Source organism: Myiozetetes cayanensis, unplaced genomic scaffold (assembly GCF_022539395.1).
Source record: "Myiozetetes cayanensis isolate MyiCay16 unplaced genomic scaffold, myiCay2020 scf23, whole genome shotgun sequence".
Classification (NCBI taxonomy): Eukaryota; Metazoa; Chordata; class Aves; order Passeriformes; family Tyrannidae; genus Myiozetetes; species Myiozetetes cayanensis.
In genome coordinates, this window is record NW_026087445.1 from 4,716,902 (window position 1) to 4,744,835 (window position 27,934).

The window sequence follows — 27,934 nt, forward strand, 5'->3', positions numbered from 1 at the left end:
CGCTGTGCCCCATCCCCACCTTGTCACCCAGCCCAGAGCACTGAGTGCCATGTCAAGCAAGTCCTTCCCAGGACACCTTCAGGGATGGGGACTCCACCACCTCACTGGGCAGCCCCTTCCAATGCCAGACCACCCTTTCCGTGAAGAAATTCCCCCTGATGTCCAACCTGAACCTCCCCTGGCACAGCTTGAGGCAGTTTCCTCTTGTCCTGTCACTGGTTGCCTGGGAGAAGAGGCCACTCCTGGTCTCAGGGCACAGGCACCCAGCCAGCCCTTGCTTCAGACACCTTTTTATCACCATGTGACATGAAACATCACCCCCTGGGTGCTGAGGGGATGCCAGCAGCAGCCTCGAGCACTGCAGTCCACAAGTGCATCGATAAGAGTCTCAGCTGACTGAAGCTGACACTGCTGGAGAGCTCAGATTACAAGGACCCAGACTTTATGAGTGGATTTATAGCTGAATAAAAGCCTTGAATTACAGTCAGAGACATAAGGAACCAACAAATCCAGTCTGGCCCCCGCAGCAAGTTTTGTTAACCAAATCAGAGGCCACCTGCGCTACCAGCTATGGCTCCTGAATGACCTTCAGGGTTAGCCCCTGGTTGGGAGAAAAAATTGTACAAAGCCTTTATTTTGAGAACCCTGTAAGCCAAGTTCTTCCAAGGGGATAATTGGACTGCAGAGCTTTCAATTTTTCTGGGAAATTTACTTCTCTGAACAGAGTGTTATGGATACTGCAGACATGAGCAAAGTCCAGCAACACCCAGAGACAGGTAAACAGTGTTGGAACATCCCTGACTCATCACCACCAGCATTAGCCTTGGTCTTGCTGTCTTTGCATTTAAGAATTCTGTCCTCCCAGGCCTTCACAGGGAAAATCCTTCCCAGTGTCAGTGTCCTTGGTGAGAATTATCCTAGGAAAAGTCTGGCCACAAACAACGTCACTAAACCGTTATCAGGAAAGAGATGCAGACACGCAGTATCTCTTTAACAGACCTTTATTAGCAGACTGTTCCCTACATGAAGAATCCGAGTTAGATTTGCATTATAACAATTTGTGGTTACAGCTACAAAGATGGTTGTCATTTTGCATTGATTTTTGCATTCTGATATTCATATTCTCATTAGGCCACACTGGTAGGAAGGAGCCACTGCAGAATTTATGACAGGTCTCAGGAAGAGGGGGGTGGAAAAAAATCACTAATCCAGATTGGTTAGATTTCCATGTGGCTGCTACTGACAACACTGAGAGTTAAGGCAGAGCCTCACCTGGGAGACTCTCCATGAACCACCAAAATCTGTCAGGAAAAAAAGCAGCTGCTGAGTGCTAGCAAATCCTTCTCCAATTTCTCACACACATCTCACCAGTGTCCTCCTGCATGTGATGAGCACTGGCTCAGCAGCACGGTCTTCTGATTCAGCCTCAAAGCACTGATCCAGCTCGTGTCCAAGTGCAAGTTTCCTTCCACCTCTCTGGAAATGTGTATTGTCTTTATTCCCTGAGATTTCCTTCCTCCCCCCTCACCTAAAAATTCCCCAAATCCCTCTTAATTAGCTGTTGTGACATCCAACATACACAGACCTTCTACTTCCCAACTTCAGCCATCCACCCAAAGCCTTTCAGCCATGCACAGAGGCAATTCCAAGCTAAGGCAAGCCTCACAGTGCACCCTCTCCCCAAGGTTTCTGCTTCCTCACCCGCTCCCTTCTCTCCTATGGCTTCTTGCTACAGAATTTCTCTGGGCTGAGGTCCTCCAGCAACAACCCCAGACATGGGAAAGGCAGCTCAAGCCCCACGGGGAAGGTACACGAGTGACTTTAGCGTCCCTCCCCACGACTCAGCTGTGTGATATGAGAGAACTAATAAAGAACTTTTTAAAACAGGAGAAATATAAGCACAGTAACAATATTTAAACAAATCTATAAAAATAGTCCAACATAACTCTGTTCAAATAAATACAAAATAAATATGCTTTAAGCAGTAAAACAGTGGAATGCAACGCTGGTCCATTTTGCCCAAAATGAAAAGTTGGATGAGGATCTCCCAGGCCTCAGAAGCCGGATCCGATTAACTAAAGCAGCCCATAATGCAATCAGAGAAATTTTAAAGCCATCTCTTTCCCTTAGCCTTATGAAAAGCACCCTTTGAAAGACAAGCAAGCGTGTCTTCAGGACTGAAAGCTCACCTCTCACCTCTCCCCGTGACAACCAGCCCCTCTCCCTAAGACCCCCTCCCACAGCAGACATTCCTGACTCGGGGCACCCATGGAAACCTGAACATCCATCTACCAAGAGGTCTAAAGAGATAAATAGCAGCGTAGGCACGGGGTTTGGAAAAGGCCCAACAGCTCTCCTTGGCACCAGGCAGAATGGAATTGAGAGGTCCATGCAACGCTGCACAGGGGCTCTCACGTCGTGCTGGGAGCACAACTGCACAGGAGCTGTGAAATACTGTGTTTGTTCACTAAAGCCATGCATCACAGTGCCGGTCAGCCCAGGGCTCTCCTGCCTTCCCCTTCCCAAGCCCCTGCTGAGTATAAGACAAGCCAATCCCGGCATGCAAAGGATACAGGCATGCAGGCTCTAGTCTGCTGCTTCTGTTAGTAAGTGCATCTTGTTAGTGGGTTTATGAGACACACTTAAACCTATAAAAAATAAATAATTCTAATTCTTCATCAGGCTGGCTTAAGCAACCTTCAGCCTGACTGGATAAACCACTGCCCACCAGCCCTCCAAACCAGTATAGATCAAAATTACATTTCATGTAAAGTCTTGGAAGCAGAACATGAATGTCTCCTACCCAAAGGAATATTTGTAAACATCATAACAAGCCCAGTGTGGCAGCAGCTCCTACACAAGGTTTGTACAAATTTAAACAATGGGTAGGAAGTTAAACGACTGAATGGAAAAAGCAGCTCTCTGAATGGAAAAAGAAGCTCTTTCAGCAAGTCAGAAGGTGCTCATCTGTAGGCAAACAGCTCTGTACAGGCGACAGGCTGAGGGCAGACCTGTAACCCAGATCTTTGCTACTCTGTCATACTGCTGGGAACTGAACTCAGCAACTCCTGCCCTAAGATTCTCCCAGGAGTTCACCTCCTGGTCTCCCAAAGGCCCAACAAAAAGGACCACGTGATGGTTTATGTGGAGCTCTGAGTAGCAAGATGGCAAAGGACACCAGATCCTCCCCTCCCCCTTACTGACTCACAAACAATCTGGGATTTCACAGCTTTGCTTAGTCAGCTTAGTGTCGACACATTCACAGAATGAGAGATGGCTTATACGTCTTGGGATTGCATCCCAAGATTTCAGAGTTCAAAGTCCTCAGCATCTCCTGGTCACCGTGAATCCACGCCCAGAGTCATCTTCAAGTTCTCATACACCACGTAGCTGATGCTCACAGCTGGGATCACCTTCATGAAGTTCGGCGCCAGACCCCGGTAAAGCCCAAACGCTCCCTCTGTCTTCAGGATGTGTTTGAACAGTCCCCTCATTGTCACTTCGGGAGCACCCTCCACTGAAGCTGCAACAGGGAAAGCCACAATCAATAAAGCAGCCTAGGTGGTGAAAACGCGTTAAGAGCAGTTCTGGGTCATGTGCTTCCAGTGTTCACAGAGCAAAGGTGCTTTGTGGGGACAGCATTAACTTCTCAGCACGCCATGGCCATGCTGCACATCCCCGCTGTTTTCTCCAACTGCTCTACAGACGCCCTTAGCCCAAGACTCCTGATCTAAGCAAAACAGAATCTCTGTCCTAGAGGTCCTTGGCCCCAGTTGTTGAAGGGCAGCACAAAGTCCACTGTCCCCTTGCAGCATCACAAAGAGCCCACTGTCAGCTGCGTGGCCCAGCTGAGGCTATTGTCAAAATATTTACACTAGAGAACCTTTTACCCTGCTCAGAAACCACGGTAGGAGTTCCCACTGCTCCCACAAGTTCTCACCTTGGGCCTGCATGCGTGTCCTCACGAGGGCCAGTGGGTAACTGGCAAGCTGTCCACAGGTACTGGAGATGGTGCCACAGGCCAGCAGGACAAAGACCCCGGGGTCAGCACTGTTGACAGCGTAGCGCTGCAGCCAGGTGTTCTTTAGTGTCTGGAAGGAACAAGCCCAAAGTTAGCAGTGAAGAAACAGTCAAAGGAATATCACATTTCACAGACAATTCAGCTTAAAGGTCCAGGAATCTACATGCAAGCTCAGCCAGAGGCACAGGGCTTCTCAAATCTTTTTAAGCTTTTGCTACTGTAGTGCCCAGGGAAAATCCCTGCTTTAGTTTCCTGCTGCAATTTTCTCATGAAGAAAAGAAACAAGTGACCATGCACAATGTTGACTGTGGCTTATGAAGTAGAATCACTGTATTAGGTTATCTTTTAGGCCATTTGGGGTAAAAAAAAAAAAACCTCATTTGTGCCCCATAAGGCTGATCAGGAAAGCTTTGATAAATTACTTGAAGTCCTGTAGTGACTGAGAGGTGTGACAGTGATAAAGCCACACAAGCAGCACAGCCCTACAACAGGTTAACAATAATATATAATGTAACATAATATAATAATTGTTAGGTTGAAAGCGTTCATACCTCATAGACTGCCAGGTCAATACCAGCGTATGGAATGATTCCCAGCATGTTGGGGATGTAGCCTTTGTAGAAGGCAGACATCCCTTCCTTTTTAAGGATGTTTTTGGCACAGTCCAACATGCCCGAATATTGTCCTGTCTTCCTTAGAGCCATCCGTGTTTTCAGAACCTGGGAGACAAGAATAAATTGCATGAAGGCCTAAAGGAGAATCAGCAGGAGGAGAAAAACGTACAGACAATGTCATTAAGAGCACAGACAGCCAGGACAACAGCAGTGTCCTGACAGCAGTACTTGACATCACCTCCAAGAACTCATCAATTATCATAGTGCTGGTGTTCTATCCACATTGTCCCATCCCTGCCCCTTGCCATGAGCCCCTCTGGGCTGGGCTATCCATCCTCACCTCCATGGGGTAGATGCTGCTCTGTGCAATGGCCCCAGCCAGAGAACCAGCCAACAGCCGCTCGTGGATCCTCAGCATCTCCTGGTCAGTACCAATGAACCTCTTGATCTGCAGAAGCCAGAACAGACAGACATTGAGGCTCCACGACTTATCTCAATCATCTTCTTCTTTGAAGACTGTCCTTCTGCAGACCCTTCTGCAGCCAGACTTGTCTGTGCCCTTTCACTCACCTGCTCATAGGCCATGAACTTGATGGCCGATTCGGGTGCGATCTTGAGCACGTTGATGCCATTCCCCCGCCACAGTGACCTCGGACCACCCTCCCGGATCATCTGAGTGAACCCACCGATGATGCACATGTTGTTACTGCGGGAGGCATGGACCTGGGACAGAGAAACAAGCCTGGATTAGCTCCAGTCCCAATTTCGACAGCCCTACGTTTTTCTGTAATCCAGGGACAAAAGGGCGCTTTTTTATTTATCCAGAGATTTGCCAAGGCTTTAATCCCTCCCAGATAACTTTTACAATAGAAAAGCAGGATTCTTTTCTTTTTTGCCAAGTCTAGCATTAACTAATGAATCTAATCAATATCTCCCCTCTGGAATGAGAGGAAAGGTTAAATAGGCAACTATCCTGGTTTTTTCCCATACCTAACTTAGGATCAACTACCCATCAACTTCTCTTTATCACAAGCAGGTGCAGTGATAAAGCAGGCTAAAATCAAGATTTTCTAACTCCTTTCTAATACTGAGTACAAGCTCTGCCAACTGACCATCACATCCACTTCAACTCTCATGGACTCAGGGGCCTCTCAAGGAAACACAGGACTTGAACTCGTTTCACCAAACCCCAGCTTTTCCACAAAGCTGTCTAACTACTGACAGTTTTCACATGTCTACCTCTCAAAAGATTTTCTGTATTTTTTTAGTCAGTGAAGAATCACTTTTTAACATGGCTTCAATCACTCAAATAATCCAAAATGCTTTCAAAAGTGGTAATATAAGAGGTTAACCCTGGCCACAGTGCTGTACTATGCTGATGAACAGTATCATCTCCTAGGCATTCACAAATATTAAAGGAATCTGCTCAGGTATACTAACAAAGTGGAACTGCTCCAACATACCTGCATGAGCACTTTCAAGCGGTCCAAGGGAGCTGTACAGGTTCTGGACACGGCACCTGCACCTCCACCTGCAACCAGATGTCTCCACCACATCCCTGTCTGCCTCTCTTCCACTGTGAACTCATCAGGGACAGTCAAGTTCTCTCCTACATCAAAGATCTGCAAAAGTAGAAGGTGTTGAGAAACGCTTCATCAGCCAGTGATTTTGCCATAGTTTTACTGCTGTTTGTCAGTGCAAAGTGTTGAAGTTCTGGATATGCTTATTCCAAGTCAGCAGTTTATCTACAGCCATTAACTGCTGTGTCTGGCCACAGGAGCTGCCACTGCTACACAACATGTCACAGGAGGAAGATTTCTGTCCAAGGACATGGCAACTGCTGAACATTTGTCTGCATCAAAATACCATGGCTCATGGTTAGGAACAAGCCAACCAACTGCAGGCAGCTGCACAGCAAAAAGGCTGGACCTTTCTGGAACCTTCCAAGCTCACAGCCAGTTAAACCTCATTACCTACTAATTCACACACAAAAATATCTCCAGGAAGGATGGCTGCCTGTGGAATCAGTTTCTAGTTTTAACAGGTCCTGAACCAGTCAGGGCTGGCCAGTGGCAGGAGCTCTCAGAGGTACCAAGAGAACAGTTATCACTTGTGCCAGCAGCTGTGCCAGTGATAGGTGGCAAGATCACAGGACAGGAAGTAATTTAGCTTTCAGGGCTAGAGGGCAGCTATGAACCATGAAGAGAAAGATAGGGACTGTGATAGCAGCTCCTGGGGAACAAGAAGCTGGGCAAAGACCAGGACTTGCTGCAGGGGAACTATTTCTTACCGTGGAGTGCTTCCAGTACAGGATGATTTCAGGAATGTTCTCCACTGGGTGCAGCAGGTGATAGTCTCGCCACTCATTCCAGTCAATTGTCATTGTCCCATTTTTATCCATGCTAAAAAGATTTATCATCAGATGAGTACAGGCTTCCACTGAGTAACAAATTCCTCCTCCCCTTCCCTTTGATTATTCAGGCTTACACCAAAAAAAAGCTTTGCAAAGCAACTACTAAAAGACTTCTAAAGAGACACAAGACAAAGCTAGGATATCTTCTATTCACCAGACAGAGAGGCATAAGTGGGCTCTCTTTCCTCCCATCTCTCTCCCTTCTAACGAGCCCACAGCAGTAGTTGGACCCCCTCCTATCAAAGTTAGAGACATAACTGACACTAAAGGGAAAATAATACTTACTAGGTGACAGGACCCCAGAAGTGTCCCGTCCTTATTCTGACACACAGGCAAACAGACAGAGGGAAGGTAGCAGAGGAAAAAAAGAGGAGAAAAACAGCACAAATAAGTGGTTGTTAACATGTTAGTGCCACATGCATAAAGCACTCGGCATTTCCAAGGAGCAACTGCACAGTCCCTCTCCAAAGCAGCAAGCTCAGGGCAGCAGGACAAGCAGACAGGGATGCAAATAGCTTAGGTGCAAGCATTTCCCCTCAACAAGTCAGGGAGAGACTCTGATAGTAACTCTCCATAAAGCATTATGACTTTATTATGTCAATACATGGGGGAAAATCAAAATTAAGAGTAATAGGAAAAAAAGGGAGGAGCTGAAGTAATTGGAAAGTGTGTACAGGGTAAAAAGAGATGGGTGTTCCACATCCCTACATTTCTTTCTAACCCCCTCAAACATAAAACAGAAAAATCAATGGAATCTTCACCTCTTGAGTATTTTCTCAGCCTGCTGTTCAGAGATCTTGACTCCCAGGTCCCGAAGAGACTGTACAATCTCCTGGGCGTCGATGCGGCCTGCAAAGATCAGCCAGTGAGCTCAGGTTCATGTATGACAAGCTAACACAGGCACTCAGTCCATTCATAAGCACACTTACCATCATTCTTTTTATCCAAACTCTTGAAGACCAGCCTCAGCTTCTTTTCATGGTCTTGGAGATAGTGAACAAATTCCTCAAAATCCAGCTGTCCATCCAGGTCCTTGTCTCCAGCCTTCACAATTTTCTGTTCAGAAAACAGTAAAAACCTGTCAGTCCCTTTGTTCATTTAGACAGGTCAGCCCTTTCTTCTACTGTATTTAAAGATCTTTTCCTACATGGCTTTGACTTTTCCTCCAGAAAGTCAATGACAGAACTATAATTCCTCAAAGAAATCTGAGCAAAGCAGTAGCGTAGAAAAGTCACCTGATTCCAACTGTCTTCCAAAGTTCACTACGTAGGCAGAATGCCTCATGCTTTTATCAGGGACATTCTGCTAGTGCAGTGTGTCTAATCTCAGGACTGTATCTTAACACCTTGCAAAGCCCTTGTGAAGGTTCTTGAAGTAAGTATGAGGCAAGAGATTTGCATTAAAAGTGAATCACAGAACTCGAGGTATTAAAAAAAAAAAACAAAACAACAACTGAACAGAAGGAATTTCTTGCCTGCTACGATCCTTAGAGAAGTAAGCTCCCTCTGGCAAAAACTCATTCCAACCAGCAAAAGCCTGTCCAGGTCTAGTGAACACAGTCAAAGATAAAAACCCCTGTGAACTGGTTTAGGCACCCTGGAGCTATTTGCTTTAATTACACAAGTTTCCATGAGATGCATATAGAGCAAGAAAAGGTTCTTAGTAGGACAAAACTAAAATCAAGATCAAACTGTGCCAGACATCTAGGACAAGGGAAATGACTAATTAACTCACTGCAGCATGAGGCAATAGCCCATGGACTGTCCTATGTAAGGGCACATGGCTGAATGACAGGAGAGGTGATCTCCAGACTGCAAGAATGTGGCTCAGGGAGTTCTTATTCCCCTTCTTGTTCAGTCACTTGCCTTTGACAGCTTTTAAGTCTTTTTCAACATGAATCAGTGAGCAACACTAAATGAAGTACGATTCAGTCCACTGCATCACCCAAAGTTTTGTTTCAATGCTTGTAACATTTATGTTAACAGCAGATGGGTTGTCAAGGAAGCTCTGAGCTGAGATCAAACACTGGGTTAACCCTCCATTCACCAACATTTCGTTCAATATTCAGGCTTCAAAGGTAATAGGCAACCCTAAACTTACTGTGATATCTCCTCAGTCTGTGACCATCAGTCCCCTCCATAAGCCTTAAGTCTTTGTTTCAATGCCATTTTAAATTACTTCAATACTAAATAATTTGCTATGAAAACTCTCTCACCCACCAAGTCCTGTCTCTTTAGCCCTAATGCTATTCCTAATAACTTTCTGAACCTTAAATAAGAAAGTGTCATCCCAGCTGCCCTGACCTCCAAGGTATGCCCAGTATTCCCAACCTGCCATTTATCATATGACTGTTGTAAAGTTCAGATACGACCTCACATTCAACTTGTGGGCTAAATATAGACCAACACCCCTCGCCTGTCAGCACGCTGGGCTTGAACAGCTGAATCAGGGCTTCCCCTCTCACTGGCAACCCCCACCCAGTTGACAGGCATTAATAATTTGGAGGCACTGTAAGAGAGATATGACTGTGCAACTGCTCCAGCTCTCTCAGCACGCCCCAACAACCGCAGAGAGGTGCCACGAGTGATCGCAGACCACAGGCAATAAAAGCTTTGCTCTGCTCACCTTCCTCCCCCACAATCACAGAGCAAAAACATTGCAGGCCTGTCCGACAGTAACCCACAACACACACGTGAGGGGGGTGGGAAAGCCAAGCTCCCAGCATCTTCTCCAGAGATGTGAACAAATATCTGCCTGCAGCTCTTCGCCCTTCACAGCAAATATGAAATCTGGTCACTGACAGCTATTTCGGCCGCAGAGGTTCCTGTGGTCACTTGCACAAGTCACAGCCCCTGCGGTGCTGTGGGACCTCACACACTTCCCAGCCTGCAGCATCCCATTTGTGTCTCTGCACAACAGCATAAAAAGCCTCCCCAGCTTTGCTGATTAATAATCAGCTCTCTGGGATGACAGCCTGGTCACGAAAAAGCAGCAGCAACAAGATGGATTTAGTGCATCTCCCTTCAGAAGCAAAAGGTTCTTGCACAACCTCCCCCAGCTCAGCCCACCCACCTCTGGCTGAGTCACTCACACAGACCCGCTGTCCTGCTCACAGCACAAACCTGCTCACCTTCACCAGCTTGAGCTGACACTACGTTACACACCTCCTGTCAGAAGGGAGGCAGGATGTAAGAAGGAAAAGGAAGAGGATGTGGAAACATTTTATCTGAACAGACCAGTTGAAGAAAAAGACTCTGCAATTTGGAAAACCCCTTTCTCTCTTTAACTCAGGTCAAATCAACTGGTTTAAACAGTCTTGGGGCACCAAGATCTCACCCTGCTCAAAACAAAAGAATGAGAAAGAAAAAAGTCCACGTTGCTTCACCAATCACTGCCAAGGGGCACAAGAAGTGTGTCCATGCTGTACTCGGTTATTACGACAGAGCCATCACAGACTTCTCCCCCTTCCAGTCAACCACTTAGGGACCACCCCTCCATCTCTCCCTCCCATTCCTCCCTCGGGGCCATACCTGCTTCCACTGGCGGTAGGTGGAAAACTCCTGGGAAGGAATGAAGAGGCTGAGGCGGAAGATGGATTTGAGTTCAGCCGGCAGCCCCTTCGACTCAAAGTATTCAAACTCCGTCTCCCCGAGCACCGGCACGTACAGACAGAGGCAGAGCATCTTTCTGAGCCCCCGACTCAGCTGCTCTGCTCAGACCCACTGTGAAGGAAGGGAACTAAAACTGAATGATTCCCCTGAGCTAATTTCAGTGCGTAGTAGAAAGGAAATACCAGCAAGTCTCATGACACATGCCTATGAGCGAGGCTGGCTCTGGTGGGATTGGCTGCACAAGCCCTGCCCTTCTACTTAAAAGGGAAGCCGGGGCTGTACAGTCCCACCCATGTGACGAAGCAGCCATGTGAGCTGCTCCCATTGCTCAACACCTGGCTCCCATTAACCCAGAACCCTTACATCACACTCACCACCAGTTAACTCTTACTGGGTGTCCCTCTTAACTCAAGAGGCTTTGGCCAAGGGCCAGGACACTCACTTGTTCCTTACATCCCCATCAGTCCTTCCTGATCCTGTTCTCACCTCTGTAGGGATTTGTACAGGCAGCACTGTAAGGATTAGTCTTGATCATAACCTTTCCCACCACGCAACACAGGAGAACTCTCATTGTCTTCCAGAAAGTTCTTCTAAAACACAGTAAGAGCAGGATGCCAGCCACTTACTGCCTTCATACACGTTTAGGATATCCAGCTTAAGCAGCAGTCTTGAAATTCCACTTTTACAAGGTTACTTTGCTGTGCCAGAGTTGATTGGCTTTGGTTGCAAGTTCTTCCAAAACCACTTGTGTCAGCTAGGAACAGGCAACCCCTGCACACCAAGATCTCTCTCCTCTGCAGCTCTCCAGTGTTACTAACACATCAGCAATAAAGCCTGTGGAGGTTTGTCACTGTGCCAAATACACAGAAAATCACCCAAATCAAGGGCAGGCTTCAAAACAGCCCCAGCTGTTTCTAAGCCTCGTAGCTAAGCATCCACACAGCAGTTACATCAACTTAATATTTTCCCTCCTCTTCCGACTACAATTAAACATTGCAGTCAGATCTGTGCTAAGAGAAGTGGCACAGGCAGAACAACATTTTCCAGCTTCTACCCTTGACAATTTAACTGCTTTGCAAGCAGGTTCCTGAGGTCTCATTAGGAGCAAGCCAGGCTGGAGGGAGTGTGGCACAAGCACCATTAAATGCAGATATAATTACAGGTTTCTGAGCATTTAGTGGAGTTTGATGTATGGGATAACACCAAGCTCACCAGAGAGAGTACCAAAGTGTAACAACGCTGCTCAGAATTACTGACTGCTAATGTGAATTGTAAAATAAAGTTATAGTCTATATTTATCAGAGAGAAGCTGTCACACAGAGAAGATTCAGAAAGCCGTAGCCCATAACCCAAACTCTAATCCTGTCTGCACCAGAAGTAACACTGGGTGTTTGCTGAACTGGTTCAAGCCAGCCCAGATAACAGCTTTCGCCACCACTGCGGACACAGCAACATTTTCTGGTGTTTTCTGTGTTTAAACAGCCTGCCTGGCAGAGCAAAGTCCAACCAGCACTCCCCTCCTCAGGCCCTCACGCACCGGGGGCTCTTACGTCTTTACCGTGGTATTTTGTTCTTTAAAGCAAAGCCAAGGTCTGTAATGAGCTGTTTGTGAAGCTGCATGTCAATCACACAAACTGGGAATATTTAATCTTGGGCTTTATTTCAAGGATTTTTTATTTTTTTTTAAAGCTTAATGGATCACAACCCACAGCAACCCAGTACCCTTGAGAGTCGTGACCTACAGTCTCCTCTGCCCTCCCTCGGGCACCTCACCAACCATGGCACCACTGCCACGTTACCTAACCAGGCTTAACCTACTCCCTGCTGACGTCTCTCCACACGAAAACAGGATCTTCTCAGGGGCTCCAGATCCTCTTAAAGATCAGCTGCAGCAGCTCACTGCATGCACGCCAACAGCACACCCCAGCCTTCCCACCAGCCTCACTGCAGGCAGCACCCCAATGCCACATCCCCACCACTGACCAGCACCAAACTCCTTCAGCAGCCTGACCCAGGCGAGCAGAGCAGCTCCCCCCCAGCAACAGGTACTAACTCAGATTTGCTCCACAAAGCCTCAAGATCCTCAGCAGTCCTTCCCACGAGTTGCCAAGCATCACTGTAATAGCTGCTTGGCAGCTCAGTTGCCATGCCAACATGATGCAGATTTTCCTGAGGAACTCTGTTTGGAGTTGGCAGCTAGAGACAAAAGGCAAAATCGGCACATTTTAGGAAAAAAAGCCCTACTACCTACGTCAGAGGAAAGGAGAAAGCTAATGAGGTTAAAGCTGATTTTAAGCAGGGTATTAATTACAGGACAGAGAGCTAAGAAGGAGAGATAGATTACGAATGAAGTTTATACCAGCAATTCAGGTTATAATGACAAAGGGAGCTTAAACAAGCATTAAGAAGTTTTTAGATTTCACCTAAAAAAATCCTGGTAAAGCTGGAAGTACTCAAAAGCCAGGCAGCTCTCCAAGGCTGCAGGGATCAGTGTTCCTGGGACATTAGCATGCCCAAGTCTCAGTACACACAGAGCTGGTCCTGCTCCCCCAGCCCCTGTGGGCAGCACACCCGGCCCAAGGCTTCAGGCATGAGCTACGGACAGTACATCCCTCATTAGCACTGTCTATTCCTGATCAAACCAAGGACAGGGCACACAGCACCAAATAAGGTCACTCCTCCCTGATACTTCTTTCAGCCACCAATTCCGCCAGTGAAGCCAAAGCTGGACCTACACATTTTTAGGTGATATAGAGCCAGCCTGGCTGATACCCTCTGCTAAAGGGAGCACTATCTGTCTACCTTCACAGCTCACTGTTCTTGTCATCAAGGAAGCTGCCAACCCATTTTCATTTTATTTATAGGATTTGGTTCTTCTTTAAATGCTCCACGAGTTACCAGTTTCTATACCCTGCCATTCCAACGCTAACCTTTCCAAGTCATTTGTACTCTTCTAGGCATCTGCTTCATCACTGATTTACTACATCAGCTCCAGAACGCACCTCCCAAAGGATGGAAAGATGCAGCCATACAAGGAGCAGGAAAGTATGCTGTTTAATTTTGAATTTACTTTGCTAAAAAAAAAGTCTCTAAAAATATCAAGTGCCAGCGAGCGTCACAGTCACATAACATCCTCCTTCGGAGGCAAAACAGCTTTCTGGGCCCCAGCCCCATTGCTCGAAGGTTTCACTGGGTTCTGCTGACATGGTCTTTTCTAATTTCTGGAAACTAGCTTATAATTAATTGGACAGTACAGAAAGTCCTCAAAAAGCACAGAGAGTATGAAGGAGGGGAGTTAATGATTTAAGAGACCCCAGCAGAGTCAAGAGGTGCAGCCAGCCAAAGCTTTGCAGGGGGAAGGAGAGAGACCAGGGACAGCAGACAACAACACGCAGTCTTTGGCATAAAGGTAACCAGGAAAGGTGACCTGTTCCACTGACAACACACAGATCCAAAGTTACAAGTCCAGATGGTGACATCAGGGGCAGATTATACCTCTGTCCTGTGTACACACATCCGGAGTAAACACAACACATCTGCAATCAGTATTTTCTCCCACATTTGCAGAAACAGCCTCATGTTGAAATCATTACCTTCAGGTAAGGTTCTAAGGAGAAACACACCAGCGACAAGTGGAGATTCAAGAGCCAAGGCCAGGAAGCCCCTCCACTCAAGTTTATGGATACATGGCAATTCCTTAACACCAGTATCAGGTGTCCTATTTTTTGTGTTTTTAGCAAATAGGTAGTTACAGGTGTTTTTACAAAACAAAGTGGCCTACCAGTCAAGAGACTGCTCCCAAGGTCACAGGCAGCCAGTGGCAGAAAACAAAAGCCCCCACATTTTCTATAAACACCAAATAATACTGTTTGCTCACAATGGTTTATTATCTCTCCCTAAGGCTGCATGAGACTTTTCCCAACGCTTCTCCTTCAGACAGGTAATTAGAACACTGATATCTGATCAAGCACAAACAAGTCACTGCAGCTTAACAAGTTGCTGTCCATCAGCTGAGCCACAGTGGCTGGATGCAGTATTAGCCGGCCTGAATTGCAAGGTAAAACATATCTGCATAATCCTCAACAGAAGAGCTTTACGCTGTGTTTTACTGTACAATAAGGGCAGGCTAAAATTACACTGTCACAACCTCCTGGCAGATGGGCAGTTACTTCCTAAGCTACAACAACTCCATTTTACCACATCCTTATCCTCTAGGTATTTCTCCATTAGCCAATTTTAGGGTTCCTACACAGCAAAACTTCCCAGGGTCACATAGGAAAGAGGAGATTGGTATCAGCTTTCAGAAACAGCTTAATTTCTAGGTGTGAACAGATGGACTCTCCCTGACTGAAAGACTATTGTTCCCTGGAAGACACCAGAGATTTTCAGCCCTACACTTCCAAGGCTTCCATCACAAGCTACTTCAGTTCGGAGCCTCTGTCCTTCTTCAACCTCTGTGCACCAAAGTCCTCCTCTTCTCAAGACGCGCATGCTCCTTTTTTGGAAGGAGATGCACAGTGCTAACTGCTAAGGACAGACATGAAGGCAAAAGTCCCTGCAGATTTTTCAGTCTGATTCAAGCAGGGAGTGGCTTCTGCTCCCCAGAATGCGAAATGCCGTCCTGTTTCCATTCAAAACAGCAGCAGAACAGATATTAATCCCCTCTACAACTCAAACCTGTTCGTCCCCCATTTTAAAAAGAAACCTTGCAGCAACAACCGCACCTGATTCCCTGTCAAATAGGCTGGATCCTGAAAGTCACACACCCTTGCAGCCCTTCGGTATTATCCCCAGCTCCCCCCCTCGCAGGGGTTGTTCTCCCCTAATCCCAGGTCACACCCTTGGTCTTAAACCACATATAGTCAGAGCTGACTGCAGCATCCTCAGGGGAGGCAGACAGCATTCCCTCCCCATTATAACAAACCAGAACTGCAGTCAGCCAGCACTGTGCTGGAAGCCCCAGCACTAAACTAAGCAGCTTTTGTTCACCTCCCCCAAGACAAAGCCTCACCGTTTATTCTTTGCCAACTGTGCGCCCCCACCACCTCCCTGGTCTCCCATCCCCTGGGAACTTCCCATCCTCACACAGATTTTAGTCTCTCCCTTATGCCACCCGCTCCCCAGGGACAGGCTTTACTCTCTTCTGGGCTGTGCCATTCAAATAATACAGCCAGTTACTCATTTGCCCAGAACATACAAGTTTTACCAGAGGCTTGCCAAATTACCAGAGACTGACTCGGGAACATTTTAGGACCTATCCGATCCATTGCCGGTCTCCAGTGCAGGGGTGGGACTCACCACTAACCTGCATTATCATTCCCTGCCCTTTCAGTCATGCTTCTTACAAGTTGTTAAGGAACCTTGGAGACCCCACACAGTCCTTCTCGCCCCCTAAACAGCATTTTTTGCCCACTTAGAACATCATGTTTGGAAGGTTAGATCACCTTCTCTCTTCAGTCATTCCACTGGTCCCCCTTCCTTTCTAGAAGGCACACACTGCTCCCTTTTCCTATCCCTTTCCCCCCTCCCCAAATTCACACACACACACTCCAATTGCAACAGCCCTTTTCCCGCAGCCCACACACTCGGCTGTCATGTGCACCAACCCCTCCTCAGGCCCCTGGATGTCCCGTTACCTTTGGAAAATGCTCTGCGGGTCCAACCACCAGTAGGATAGTTGGTCTCCTTTCAGTGGGATCAGTCCCTCTGTCCTGTGTCTTCCCCAACATCTTTGGCCCTTTCTCCCCGGGGCCTGGAAGTGGGGTGGTGTTTCTGGCCTCATCCTCTTTTTCATCTGCAGGACCTTGGCATATGGCCCTGGGAAGGAAGCTAGACAGAAAATGCCACAGGGTCTGCAGCATTGCTGCTCCAGCGAGCATCCCGGGCAGGGAAACCCTGCGTGCTCAGGAGCTGCCCGCTGCCAAGGATGATGTGACTGCACTACCAAGCACCCCAAGACGGGAATCGGCACGGCAGCCAGCAAGGGAGGTTCAACCCAGCGACTCCACAGGCTCAGAATTCTTTACAGACCGCTCCTGCGGACGCTTCCTGCCTTTTGAAATTGCTGCTACTGCAGTCGTGCCTGGCCTGACAAGCAGCTCATTGTACCAGAGCCTCAGAAATCTGATGGCAACAGACAAAGCACAAGCCCCCTTGGCACGGAGACGCCGAGAGACGCTGAGCTTTGGAGACGGCTCGGACTGAGAAGCCGAGACGCTGTGCTCGGGAGGCAAAGCTAAAGATGAGCTTCTCGGAGCTGCCAGCGGAGCGGCGCGTCCCGGCTCGTCCCGGCGGCACGGCAGGGGAGCGGGGAGGCTGAGCAGCGATGCTGAGCACCCGGGCTGCGTCCCCACTGCAGCAGTGCCCAGCCAATCCTCGCTCCCAACACTGCGGAGCTCCGGAGCACGGCAGCGCGCGCAGCCGGCCGGGAGCGCGCCCCGGGCCGCCCGCGCAGGAGCGCGCCCGCGGGCAGGGAGGGCAAGCCGGGTACCCAGCCCGAGCACACGTGGAACACACGGCCCCGGGGGAACGGCATGGGCCGAGGGGTGTGTGTCTACCCGCGTCTGCAGCCTCGGCTGCGGCTCTTTGTTAGGGCGCCAGATGGTCGTGCGGAGAGAAGCCGGCTTTGCCCAGCCACGGCCGCATTAACCTCCAACTGCACTCTCTCTCGCTCCCTGGTCTATTATAGTCTCATCCGAGCCTACAACAGCTCTTTGGTGCTGCATTGTGCTGCTTCCCCGGCGCCCAGCGCAGCACAGCGACGCGCCCACACAGCGTTTACGGCCATTCATGTGTGCAGGAGCTGCGCTTAAACCAGCGGCGCTTCCCAGGACAGGCCGAGCTCCGCTGGACCAGCCCTGAACCACCCAGCCAGAGCGAGGTGCAGGACTACGAGTAGATACCAGTATGTAAGCACAGATATCAATATATAAGCACAGATACCAATATATTCCCTGGATGTCTGCAAGAAATGCCGCGTTGTCCTCTCTGCTGCCCCAGCAGCAGTTGCTCCTCCACCGGTGAGGATATCGGCCTCCCACCACAAGAGTCAACCCACCCTGGAGGAACCCAGCAGCATTTTCCATTTTAAAGTAGAGCATATTACTTTGTATTCCCAGGTTCTTTGCATCCACAGACAGAGGGCACTGCATGCCTCACTTCCAAATTATTATGACTTTTCCATAAGTTTGGGGGCTTTAACAGGCAGGGAAATGAGTAGAGACCACAGCTTCCATCACCCAGGGCTCTCTACCCACAGTAGCAAAGATCCACAGGGAGCAAAGGACCCCAGTTTTCAGCTTTTAACTTTTGAGAGGGATAGACTGCAGGGCATTTCTATTATACAGATATCAGATGCGAAAATAAGAACCAAAATCTGGAAGGTCTGCAAGCTTTAAGTAACAAATCTGCAAAGAAAGGAAAAACACTAAACATCAAATTTGGCAGCTTGCTAAAGCTGAATTCCTGTAACCAACCTGAGTAATGGAAAAAGTGAGAGACAAATACATAACAGACATCACATTAAAAAAGAATTCTTCTGCAAATACACCAGAATTACTTAGGAAGAAAAAAATGCCCTTTAATCACAAGGTCTACATAGAGTATGCAAGGAAGCTTTTTATCTTAAAACTTGACACATGCCAAAAACTAAGCACATAGAAAAAAATTTTAAAAATTCAGAGGCAGTAACACTGGGATGGGGGTGTGGGAAAGCCCTGTCCCTCTCCAAAGAATGGCACAGTCCAGCTCTAGTTGGGATGCAGTCAGAAGCCCAGGCTCAGACACAAGGCAGAAAAGACTGAGGAATTCTTGTCATGCCTCGATTATCTTGAGCTGCTGCCAGTCATCACAACTACAAGCACAAAAGTTAAACTACTTTCTAACACGAAGTGAATCAGATCCTTTAAGATGACATTTGAAAGTTTTTAATGCTCTGAAGCCAGAAGAACAAAGCAGATTTTCTGAACTGGGCACTGGTTCTTCAAAATCAGCTTCTATTAGCCTAAGGCTGTGGTTTCACAAGCAGCTGTGAGCTAATCTGAAGCTTACTGCCACTAAAACAAGTCATCTCACACATCCACATAAGCCCTGCGCTTACCTTGCTCCCCTGCTCCTCTCACAACCTCATTAAACCAGCCAAAAATTACAGAGCTTTCTGCTGGGGTAACCAGTTGAGGCTATTCATGGATGGGGTCCAAAACAGTGTGGAAAGGGCATCCAAGCTGCCTGTGGCTTCAGGCAAACTGCCCCACCACTCACAGAGCTACAAGCCACGATACAGAAGGCAAAGCACCCATGTGGGACTTGAGATTTGTCCTCTGTGGTCACTTAATACTTACAAGGTCCCATTAAACAGCTGATGTTACCTGACACTACTGCAATTGTTGCTCTGCAACAGTATTAATGTAAGTGGTGTGTGCACAGCAGGGACCCCATCTTCCTTTGCTCATGCAGAGATTTCATAGGAAAATAATAATTTGTGCAAGAAATTACAGGCCTGGGGTGCAATTAAAGCAGAAACTCAGCAATGCTTCCTTGGCCTCTGTCCTCACTAAAGGAATCCTCAGAGGAATTCTGCCACCACACTAATTCACACAGCTCCTTGAGAACAGACAGACTTTTCTAATCATATTTAGGGGAAAAAAAAAAAAAAGCAGTTATTTTACCAAGTGGGAAATTTTATTAGGTCAGAATAATAAACCTACTAACAGCAGGATGATTATAGCTAGAGGCAAGACAACTGCTCTCCTGCAGGGAATTCGTAGTGAAGTATTACCCCATCAACACCACCAAAAAGCCAATCATTCACACAAGAGAAAAGATGCAATAAATACTGTGAGTCCAGCCTGAAGGGTGGCACAAAGGAACATATGAGGAGCAAGAATTCACTTTTTCAGGAAATCATGAACACCTAAGCCACAGTAAAACAGCTTTCCTGACCTCAGCTTCATTAGGAGACAGCCAGCCCTCCAGTTGCAGCTGTTTGCATGATCCAAACCCGGGATTTAAGGCAGAAAAGCAGGAGGGCTGATCTGAACGCTGGCTCTTGGCCAGCACACCAGTCACTGGGGACAGAAGGCGCCTGTGGCAGCTGGCCTGGGAGTCCTAAACACCAAAATGGATAGTCATTAGACAGCCTGAGGAGAAGCCGACAATAAAGTTGTGTAATCTATCCAAATGGAGAAAACACAGAAGGGAAAGAGCAAGAGACTGATGTGTTTTGCTCAATTAAAACTATTTTCCTCAGTACCACAAGCTGTCAGAGGGAGATTTTGTTTAAGCCATAAACCCAAGGTATCTTGTACCTTCTTCAGCCACATCATCAGGCTACATCTTAGTACCTGTTAAGTCTAAAACTCCAGTTTTCAGACAGGCAGTTGCCTTTTCCAGGCTGGTAATACCAGGCAGAAATTCAGACTTCTGCTTTAAGGTGGCTTCTAGAAGACTTTTTTGAGTAAATGCACAGCATTTTCCCACAAGCACGTGAGCCTCGTCACCAACAAAGAGCTAACGTGAAAAATGTGAGAGGGAGAGCGAAAAGAGAGAGGGGTAGAGGGAAGGGAGCTGTGCTGGGAGCAGTGACCCTTCTCCTCCTCAGGCACAGGAAGAGCTGCCACTGCAGTCGCCGTCTCCGGTTCCTTAGGTGACCCTGCAGGAATCAGCAGTGACTCACCTCCTGTGGGAGCTCTCCTGGAAGCACCCCAAGGAGCACTGCTGCCCACACGTGTGTGTTTGTTACCCACAGACAGCACCCAGCCCCCCAGCTGGGATGGGCCACCATGAGTCTACCAATTACCTCTTATCTTCTCAAATGGAATTTCTGAAAGGGGAAAACGTTAAGTACCTCAGACTTTTTAGAGAGCCAAAGTTAAGCCTGCAAGGCGCTTCTTAAGACATAAAATCTAAATGTCTTGGCCGCTGCTGCTTAAATAATTAAACTGCCTGGTGACATTCAAGTAGGTTCATATATTAAGGTGACACAGCATAGCTCAGGGAACACTACAAAGAAACCCAGGTCACCTCGTTACAGGAACTCTGGCACAAGCAATTAACTATCCTAGCTGATATATTCAGGCGTCCAGGGGCCAGAGCCAAGTCTAGAAATACAGAAGAGCTGGCCAAGGAGGGGGAACACACAGCCATTGCCCAGAACAGCAAGTTCCACCAAGGTCATATTATATGAGGAGCAGGGAGAGACCAAGAGACTAAGAGCATTCTTAGTACTCCAAAATTAGAAAATTAACTTCTTGCTGCACCAGACAGTTAAGCAGGAAAAGAGCTATTGAGAAATGATGGCCCTGCAGCAGCCCAGGCCCAGGCTTGCCCTCACACAGTTCTCCTCAGGCGAAACCATGTAGGTTCACATACCAAACAGCTTTGCCTTTCCAAGCAGCTCATGATCTAAAAATTTCAACAATTTCTCTTAGAGCAGAATTCTCCACTATAAGCCACTTTAGCTGCCAGGAGCTCCCCTGCAGCTCCCAACATGAGCTGGAAACACTAAGACATCTCCGCTGTCTTCCCACATGGACACCAGTTATCACAGCTACGCTTCTCCTCCGAGACAAAGAGTGGGCCGTCATTAAACTGTGCTCATGTCCCACATTCAGGGGGACAAATATAGCCATAGGACGTGAACAAGAACAAAGACTCATTTACCATTTGCTACAAGTAGGTCTGTAGGAAAAAACTCCCTCCCCCTTCTCCTCCTCCCTCCATGATACAACATATCATGTTGTACTTATGTGCAGCTGAGAGCACAGGGCTGCAGCACCATCATTTTTTAGGGCTCTCAAACAGGAGACCAAATCCTTATTATGGTTTTGATGTCATTTTATTAACACTTATCATCAACCATTTAAGGGTTCTGCTCAATATTCAGCCAGATTCATTTTAAAATAAAAATTAAAAGAAACGGTAAGTATCTTGAAGTCTGGAATTATTTTACCTGCTGTTATCTCAGTAATCTGACGACTCCCTGAAAGGTGGGGTTGACCTCCTCTCCCAGGCAACCAGGGACAGGACAAGTGGAAATGGCCACAAGCTGTGCCAGGGGAGGTTCAGGCTGGACACCAGGAAGAATTTCTTCACTGAAACGGGAGGTCAGGCACTGGAAGGGGCTGCCCAGGGAGGTGGTGGAGTCCCCATCCCTGGAGGTGTTCAAGACACAACTGGACACGGCACTCAATGCTATAGTTTAGTTAAAGTGATGTTTGTCAAAGGTTAAACTTAATCTTGCAGGTCTTTTCCAACATTAATGATTCTAATAATCCAGTGTGTACAAGAATAAGCAGACATTTCCACTACTTACCAAGGTATTGAGCTCTGGTCACTAAAGAATGCCCCACAGAACACACATTAAAAGATCAAAGCATTGCTGTATATTCTACACAGGCACACTCAGCTGCTTTGGATCAGTTTTGTTGTCTCATTTCACTCACTGGGGTTCCTACAGGCATTCACTTCCCTACAGGGTTCAGAACAGACACCATCCTGCAGGAAGCAACACTGCGAGGCCACACCAGTGACATGCAGGATGCCTTTCTGCAAGAGACACTCTTACACAACACTGACATTTAAAATTTATGTGCTCCAGTCAAAGTGGCACCTACATCTCCCAAAGGTCAGCCAGCATCCTTCAGTCTTTAGCACTGCAAAACAGGACAAAGGTCTCTGCTAAATAAACCTGAGAACCACCAGGCTGTTCCAATTTGCTGCAAGGTTGGACAAAAAAACAATCCTGGAAGAACAAACATTCCTCAAGAGTTACATACCTGGTCCTGTATGTACATGAAAATAAAGCAACGCTTGCCTATTCCACAATATTGTTTGTTTGTTTGTTTATATGCAAGGGGAACATGCAGGAGCAAGTTTCTCTTGTATGTATTTGCATCTAAAAATTGGCACACGGGCTGGACACGCACTGCCCATTTCATACATTAATCACACCAAGGCAGGGCTGATGGCCAGAGATCCAGACTGAGACTTTCACCATGAAAAGACTTTCACCATGAAGGTGTGAGAATCTCTGCTCTCCAGCCCTTCCCTCCTCCTGCTGTCCCTGCAGGACCTCTGGCAGTAGGGTGCCAGCCCTTTTCCCCTGACATTCCCTGTCCCAATGCACCCTCAGCCCAAGGCACTCACTGTAGGGGCTGCTGGCCAAGGCTATTTATAACCAACACTGCACCCAGAAGTTTCTCTTGTGCCAAAGCCAACCCCTGTATTTCTTCTCAAAGTCTTTTCAGCAGCTGTCAAGAACTCCTGTGATTGATTACAAGCAGTTCATTTGTGTCTTTAGCCTAAATCAGAGAAGGTAACAGGACCCAAAATTCACACCGACTCATCCACTCACCACAGATTTGAAGGCTTTATCTACAACTAAATCACTGACCTACAGTTCTGCTCTTGCACAAGTGCATGAGAACAGGGCCCCCATCAAAACCACACATTTCATAATTTACAAAGAGCAGCAACAGGCCTCCACTCCCTACAGACCCAGAAAACACGATCTATTGTGCTTATTATTTTAATAAACATTATTCATAAACGTGTGTGGAGTTAATTAATCTGCTTTTGAAAGCAGTTTCATCCTGTGTTAAACTGGTTCGTGGTATCCACATTTGTCCTTTGGGATTAGTAAGGAGATGGGTGGATGAGAAGCTGTTGGCAAATAAGTGCTGAAAGCAGCAGGAGGAAGGGTATCAACTGGAATTTCAATCTGTAACAGTGCTTTGCTTGTCTGATACAACCTCGTGTAGCTCAGTCCTTCAGGATGAATTACAAAAGCCTGGCTAAAAGCTCCACAACTGCCCCGGCAGGATTCAAGACACACAAACCAGGAAGACGTAAAAATGCATATAGGTTTGGAGTTCTATTGTGAGATCTAAATGTATTTAGGTTTGGAGAGATATTCCAGTCCAAATTATGGAACTGTATTAGAATTCTGCTCTTTTTATCATAAACAGACTTCTGTTACACAGTAAAAACTCAGGTCCTCCAGCTCCAGATGGCTGTGAATGGAAAACAGATGAATGTATGACACAGGAAAGAGTCCCTGCTCCCTCTGCCCCTTACAGCTGCTGAGAATTCCAGTGCATTGTGCACAGTACAACAGAGAGAACTCGAAAGTTCTGGAGAGTCAAACAGCTACAGAAATAAAGAGCCTGAAAGGAAGAATTAAATGACGTCATGACAGGAGATAAAGTATTGATCAGAAACAAGATTAAATTTTTTTTTATGTTTGCAACTGCTACAGTAGAAGGAGTTTCTCAATCCATCCATGGAAGCACTTGCGAAAGAGCTAACTGATCTATCATCCCAGAATGGCAGGGGCAGAGCTGGAAGAGCCCAGGGACACACTTAAAAAGCAAAGTTGTTCGGAGGAAAGGCCTGAAGCAAAAAGAACACCGCAGTGTGGCTTTGCTTCTTTGGGAAAAGGGAACAACAGAGCTTGTGGGGGAGTTTGGACAGCCAGAACCTTGAGATCAAAGAGGAGATACCAGGCTAAGAAAGAAGTGATGAAAGATTTCAGCAGAATGGGAGCTGATGTAGTCACTTATATTAATTTGAGAGACGAAAATATCACAAGGCCAAGGAGGACAACATCATTATGGCAGAGCAACAGGACACTTGGAACTGAAAAGAGACAAGGGTTATGTGTGCTCTGTTTGTTGCAGTGGAGAGAACTAGTCCAGCAGAAGATGCTCAGCACCACCACAGAAGAGGCAGCTGCAGACAAAGTTCACCACTTCAGTCTGTCTCTAGGCAGTTGTGATTAATCCCACCAGTTTAGACTGTCTGGAACTTCAGCAGCAGAGATGAGTTTTTAGAATGGCACTCCAGCCCTGCAGTTAATCAGGATCAGTAGGAAAACAGTTATATTAGCAAATACACAAATATTATCATTATGCATTCTTTAAACAATAGGACATCTCCAGATACAGAGTAGAAAACACAGTTCTGGCTCTACTACCCGTATTTCCATTAAGTGCATATTTCCTATTCCATAAATCTACATAAAAGTCAGAAAGCAGCAGTAACAGGACACTGACCATTCCAGGAGACAGAATTTAGCAGTAAAAGACTATCCCTTTACACAGTAGAACAAGAACAGCTGTAAAAAAAATTCTTCACATGGTTATTACGACTTTACTGCCCAAGCAGAGTGAAGTATGTGGATTGCTTCACGCTGACCAGTGCAAACAAGCATTTCGTTACAAGGCTCACTGGTCTGGCACACTGTATTTGTCAAATGGTTTAAAGATAACAACATGGGGTTAAAAAAAAAAAAAAAGAAAGCACCGTTGACATAAGCAAATTCCACTTCAAAGAAGATATCTGAGTACAGCCCCTTCTCTCCCCCACCACAGAAGGCCACCTCTGAAACAGAAGGCAGCAGTTTTACAGGAATGCCACAAAGGGTTTTATCTCAGCAAGAACTCTGAAGCTGTGAAGGAGCCAAAATATTGCTCAGTTTCTTTTCGAGTTCAGCCCAAAACTTATTGTTACCACAAAGGACTTCCAGCCCAGTGACGCAGGGAGATTAGCAGCTCGCAGCTGAGATTGGTGATAACCTCACATTACCAGCCCAGTGTTTTCTCCATCTGCTCCCAAAACGTTGGAAGGCAACTCCCATACCAACTGTACTGCTGAATGGAAGGAAAAATAAAATGCACCAAGTAATTTACTAATCACAGGCAATCCATGTGATTTATGCCTAAACTAGGCTCCAAACACCATGGCCCAATACATCAAAAAGGTTTTTCATCTTGATTAAGCACTTTTCTTGAGCGTGACCTCACATTAGTTAAGCATCGAGGTGCCATAATTAGCTAAGGATGGAGCAGAAAAAAGACTGACTTATTAATAGAACTGCCTGGGAAACAGGAAGTTTATTTGACTTTCCTAAGAACTGCACTAGGCGGAAGTTTTCCAGCCAGCTCTCCGAGGCTGTTCCCGCATTTTTAACTGGAACTCGAGAGTTTTGGACCCTGCATCCTCATTCTTAAAGGATGGGTTTTACCCTGCTAAGGGGATGCTCTGCCATACAAACAGCGCTTTGCAAACTATAGAGTGGTTTGGGTTGGAAGGGTACTTGGAGAGCATTCAGTTCCACCTTCCACCAGACCCAGCTGCTCAGAGCTCCATCCAGCCTGGCCTCGGACACTCCCAGGGATGGGGCAGTCCTCACACTATTCATCTAACCAGCCACTTCCCATGCAGAGGAAGAGGAGGCAGAGGAAGCAAAGGGCTGAGGAACAATACTGACAGACAAGGGCTTCAGCAGAGAGACAGGATTGTTAAGCAGCGTCCAGCCAGTGCTTCCCTCCGACAGCGCGTTCCAGTCCCCGCAGAACGGTTCCTCTGTGCCGCTCCCACGGCGTGGAAAGCAAAGAGACTTCTCTGCTGGGAAGCAAAAACGCAGTTTGTTTTTAAGGTGCTTCCTCCCTGGGCTGGAGAACGTCAGGCTGGATTGAGTAACATGCACGGGAACAGCAGGGAAGGCAAACCCAGGCGGGCATGCAGGCGTGACAGAACATTCTGGGGGGTGAGGGAGTTTTGCCAGAGGTAAGGGATTGTGCCCCAGGGGTGGCAGCAGGTCAGGGTCACAGGGCATGCACAGGTGATTGACGTGGTGCAGTCAGATTTCAGCGCTAAAATCTACCCAGCAGAAAATCACCATGGCACTCGTGTCAGTTTTAGAAACTAAGCCACTCACAAGACCACACTGCCAAGGAATTCTCATGTTTTACAGCAGCAACCAAAGAGAAACGTTAGAGGCTAAGGTGTTGGAGATTCAAAGTTAGAGAGGAACTAGAAACTCTGGAAAGGATGGGCATATGCAAATAAACCACTCAAACTGAGGGGCCACTCCCAGAACAGGGAGAGAATATGAACTGTCACTTGGATTAAATATCTTTTCGGTGACTCAGAAGTTATTCTTAAACTCTTCTCCCTTCCTGCAGGACTCAGGCACTGTGTGGTGGCACATCCCTGGCTGCACCCATGTGTTTGTCTCCCATCCTCACATGATACCTGAGCTTCTTTTATGGCCCTGCACACGGAATACAAAAGACTCGGCAGGGACAAACTGTGCGGCACTGAGGGCAAGCCCATTGCTCTGGTTCATAGACATGTAAATAGCGCTAATTACGGTTAAATAGAGCACAGTCATATTGAACCTTGGAGCCCAGAACCCTCAGTGTACAGAGAGCGGTGTGATCACAAAGGGCTCCCGATACTGAAAGAGAAAGCCAGTGCTGCACGTGTTTCATTTTTTTATATACTCTACGTGCAAACTGTATAGCACAGCAGCCCCCCTCCACTTCAAGATACTTCCAACCCCTTCAAACAAACGAGTCTGGCGTGCATAAGCCACCTTGGGCAAACCTGAGTAGCAACGCGGTGCCAGACGGGCTCATGTGAGGAAACGCGGCGATGCAATGAAATTCCTGACTGCAGGAACCCCTTCCAAAGGAGCTTTTACCAGCTCAAGTCAGCGTGCAAGCTGCCCTGTCCTCGGACCTGGAGAAAGGCCATTTCCTTTATGGTTTTTTTCTTGCCCGAGCAACAAGTGTTCAGCCTTATTAACTGCGGGCAGTTAATACTGTGCGCGCCCGCAGGGAGCGAGCAAACCGACTCCTCCGGGGCTTAGCGTGCAGGTCGGCAGGGTCGCTTTGAGGCGAGCACCCAGAGGTGCCTCCCGCTCCCCGGGGAGCGGAGCGGGGCCGTCACATCGCACAGGGAATGTCCCATCCCGCTCAGGGCACAGCCCGGTGACGGGACGCGGGTGCTACCGAGCCCCTCGCAGGAGCCCCCGCTGCCCCGGCCAGGCACGAGTTGGAGGGTTCTCCAGAGCAGCTTCCCGCTCCCGAGACCGACACGGAGCCGCGGGGGGCCCGACCCTCCCTGTGCCCCGGAACGCGGCACCGCAGCCCGCCCAGCCCCCGCCGCTCACCAGCAGGTCCAGCTCGGAGCGCTGCAGCCCGAGGCGGCCCAGCCCCACGGCCAGGTCGTGGACGCAGAGCGCGCCATCGCGGTTCACATCGAGCTTCTGGAACAGCGCGCGGAGCCGCCGATCCTGCTCGGAGGCCTCGCACAGCGACCGCCCGCAGGACCCGCCGCTGCTGCTGCTGCCGCCGCTGCCGCTCCCTCCGCCCTCCGCCGGCGGTGCGTGCGGGGACCCGCAGGGGCAGAGGACGCCGCTGACCACGGGGGAGGCGAGGGAGCGCCGCGCCCCCGGCATAGCCGGACCGGCACCAGACCCGAGCGCCGC

The 27,934-nt window shown here is 47.8% G+C and overlaps 1 protein-coding gene across 9 annotated transcripts; it reads right to left on the reverse strand.

The window, feature by feature from the left end:
• Positions 1-985: 985 nt before the first annotated feature.
• Positions 986-27,934, reverse strand: SLC25A25 (solute carrier family 25 member 25). Of its 9 annotated transcripts, none has more exons than XM_050319835.1 (11): positions 27,617-27,934; positions 7,978-8,104; positions 7,810-7,897; positions 7,334-7,369; positions 6,926-7,037; positions 6,099-6,257; positions 5,206-5,358; positions 4,976-5,083; positions 4,573-4,740; positions 3,941-4,091; positions 986-3,523 (listed from the first exon to the last, which is right to left on the reverse strand). In XM_050319835.1, exons 1-11 carry the CDS (start codon positions 27,902-27,904, stop codon positions 3,339-3,341), a joined length of 1,575 nt encoding a protein of 524 aa, XP_050175792.1. In that variant the 5' UTR covers positions 27,905-27,934; the 3' UTR covers positions 986-3,338. The 9 variants fall into 9 exon arrangements, with proteins under 9 accessions (XP_050175792.1, XP_050175790.1, XP_050175794.1 ...); XM_050319833.1 differs by lacking the exon at positions 27,617-27,934 and adding an exon at positions 25,928-27,005; XM_050319837.1 differs by lacking the exon at positions 27,617-27,934 and adding an exon at positions 16,296-16,939.

What these genes read in the sequence shown, in the direction of transcription:
- SLC25A25 (XM_050319833.1), bottom strand. Translation starts at nt 26,275, where the DNA reads ATGCCCTGTGACCCTGACCTGCTGCCACCCCTGGGGCACAATCCCTTA. An exon ending in TGTACTGGAAGCACTCCACG is followed by an intron (nt 6,258 to 6,925) that starts GTAAGAAATAGT and finishes CTACTTTTGCAG; the next exon opens with ATCTTTGATGTAGGAGAGAA. An exon ending in GACACGCATGCAGGCCCAAG is followed by an intron (nt 3,524 to 3,940) that starts GTGAGAACTTGT and finishes TCCCTGTTGCAG; the next exon opens with CTTCAGTGGAGGGTGCTCCC.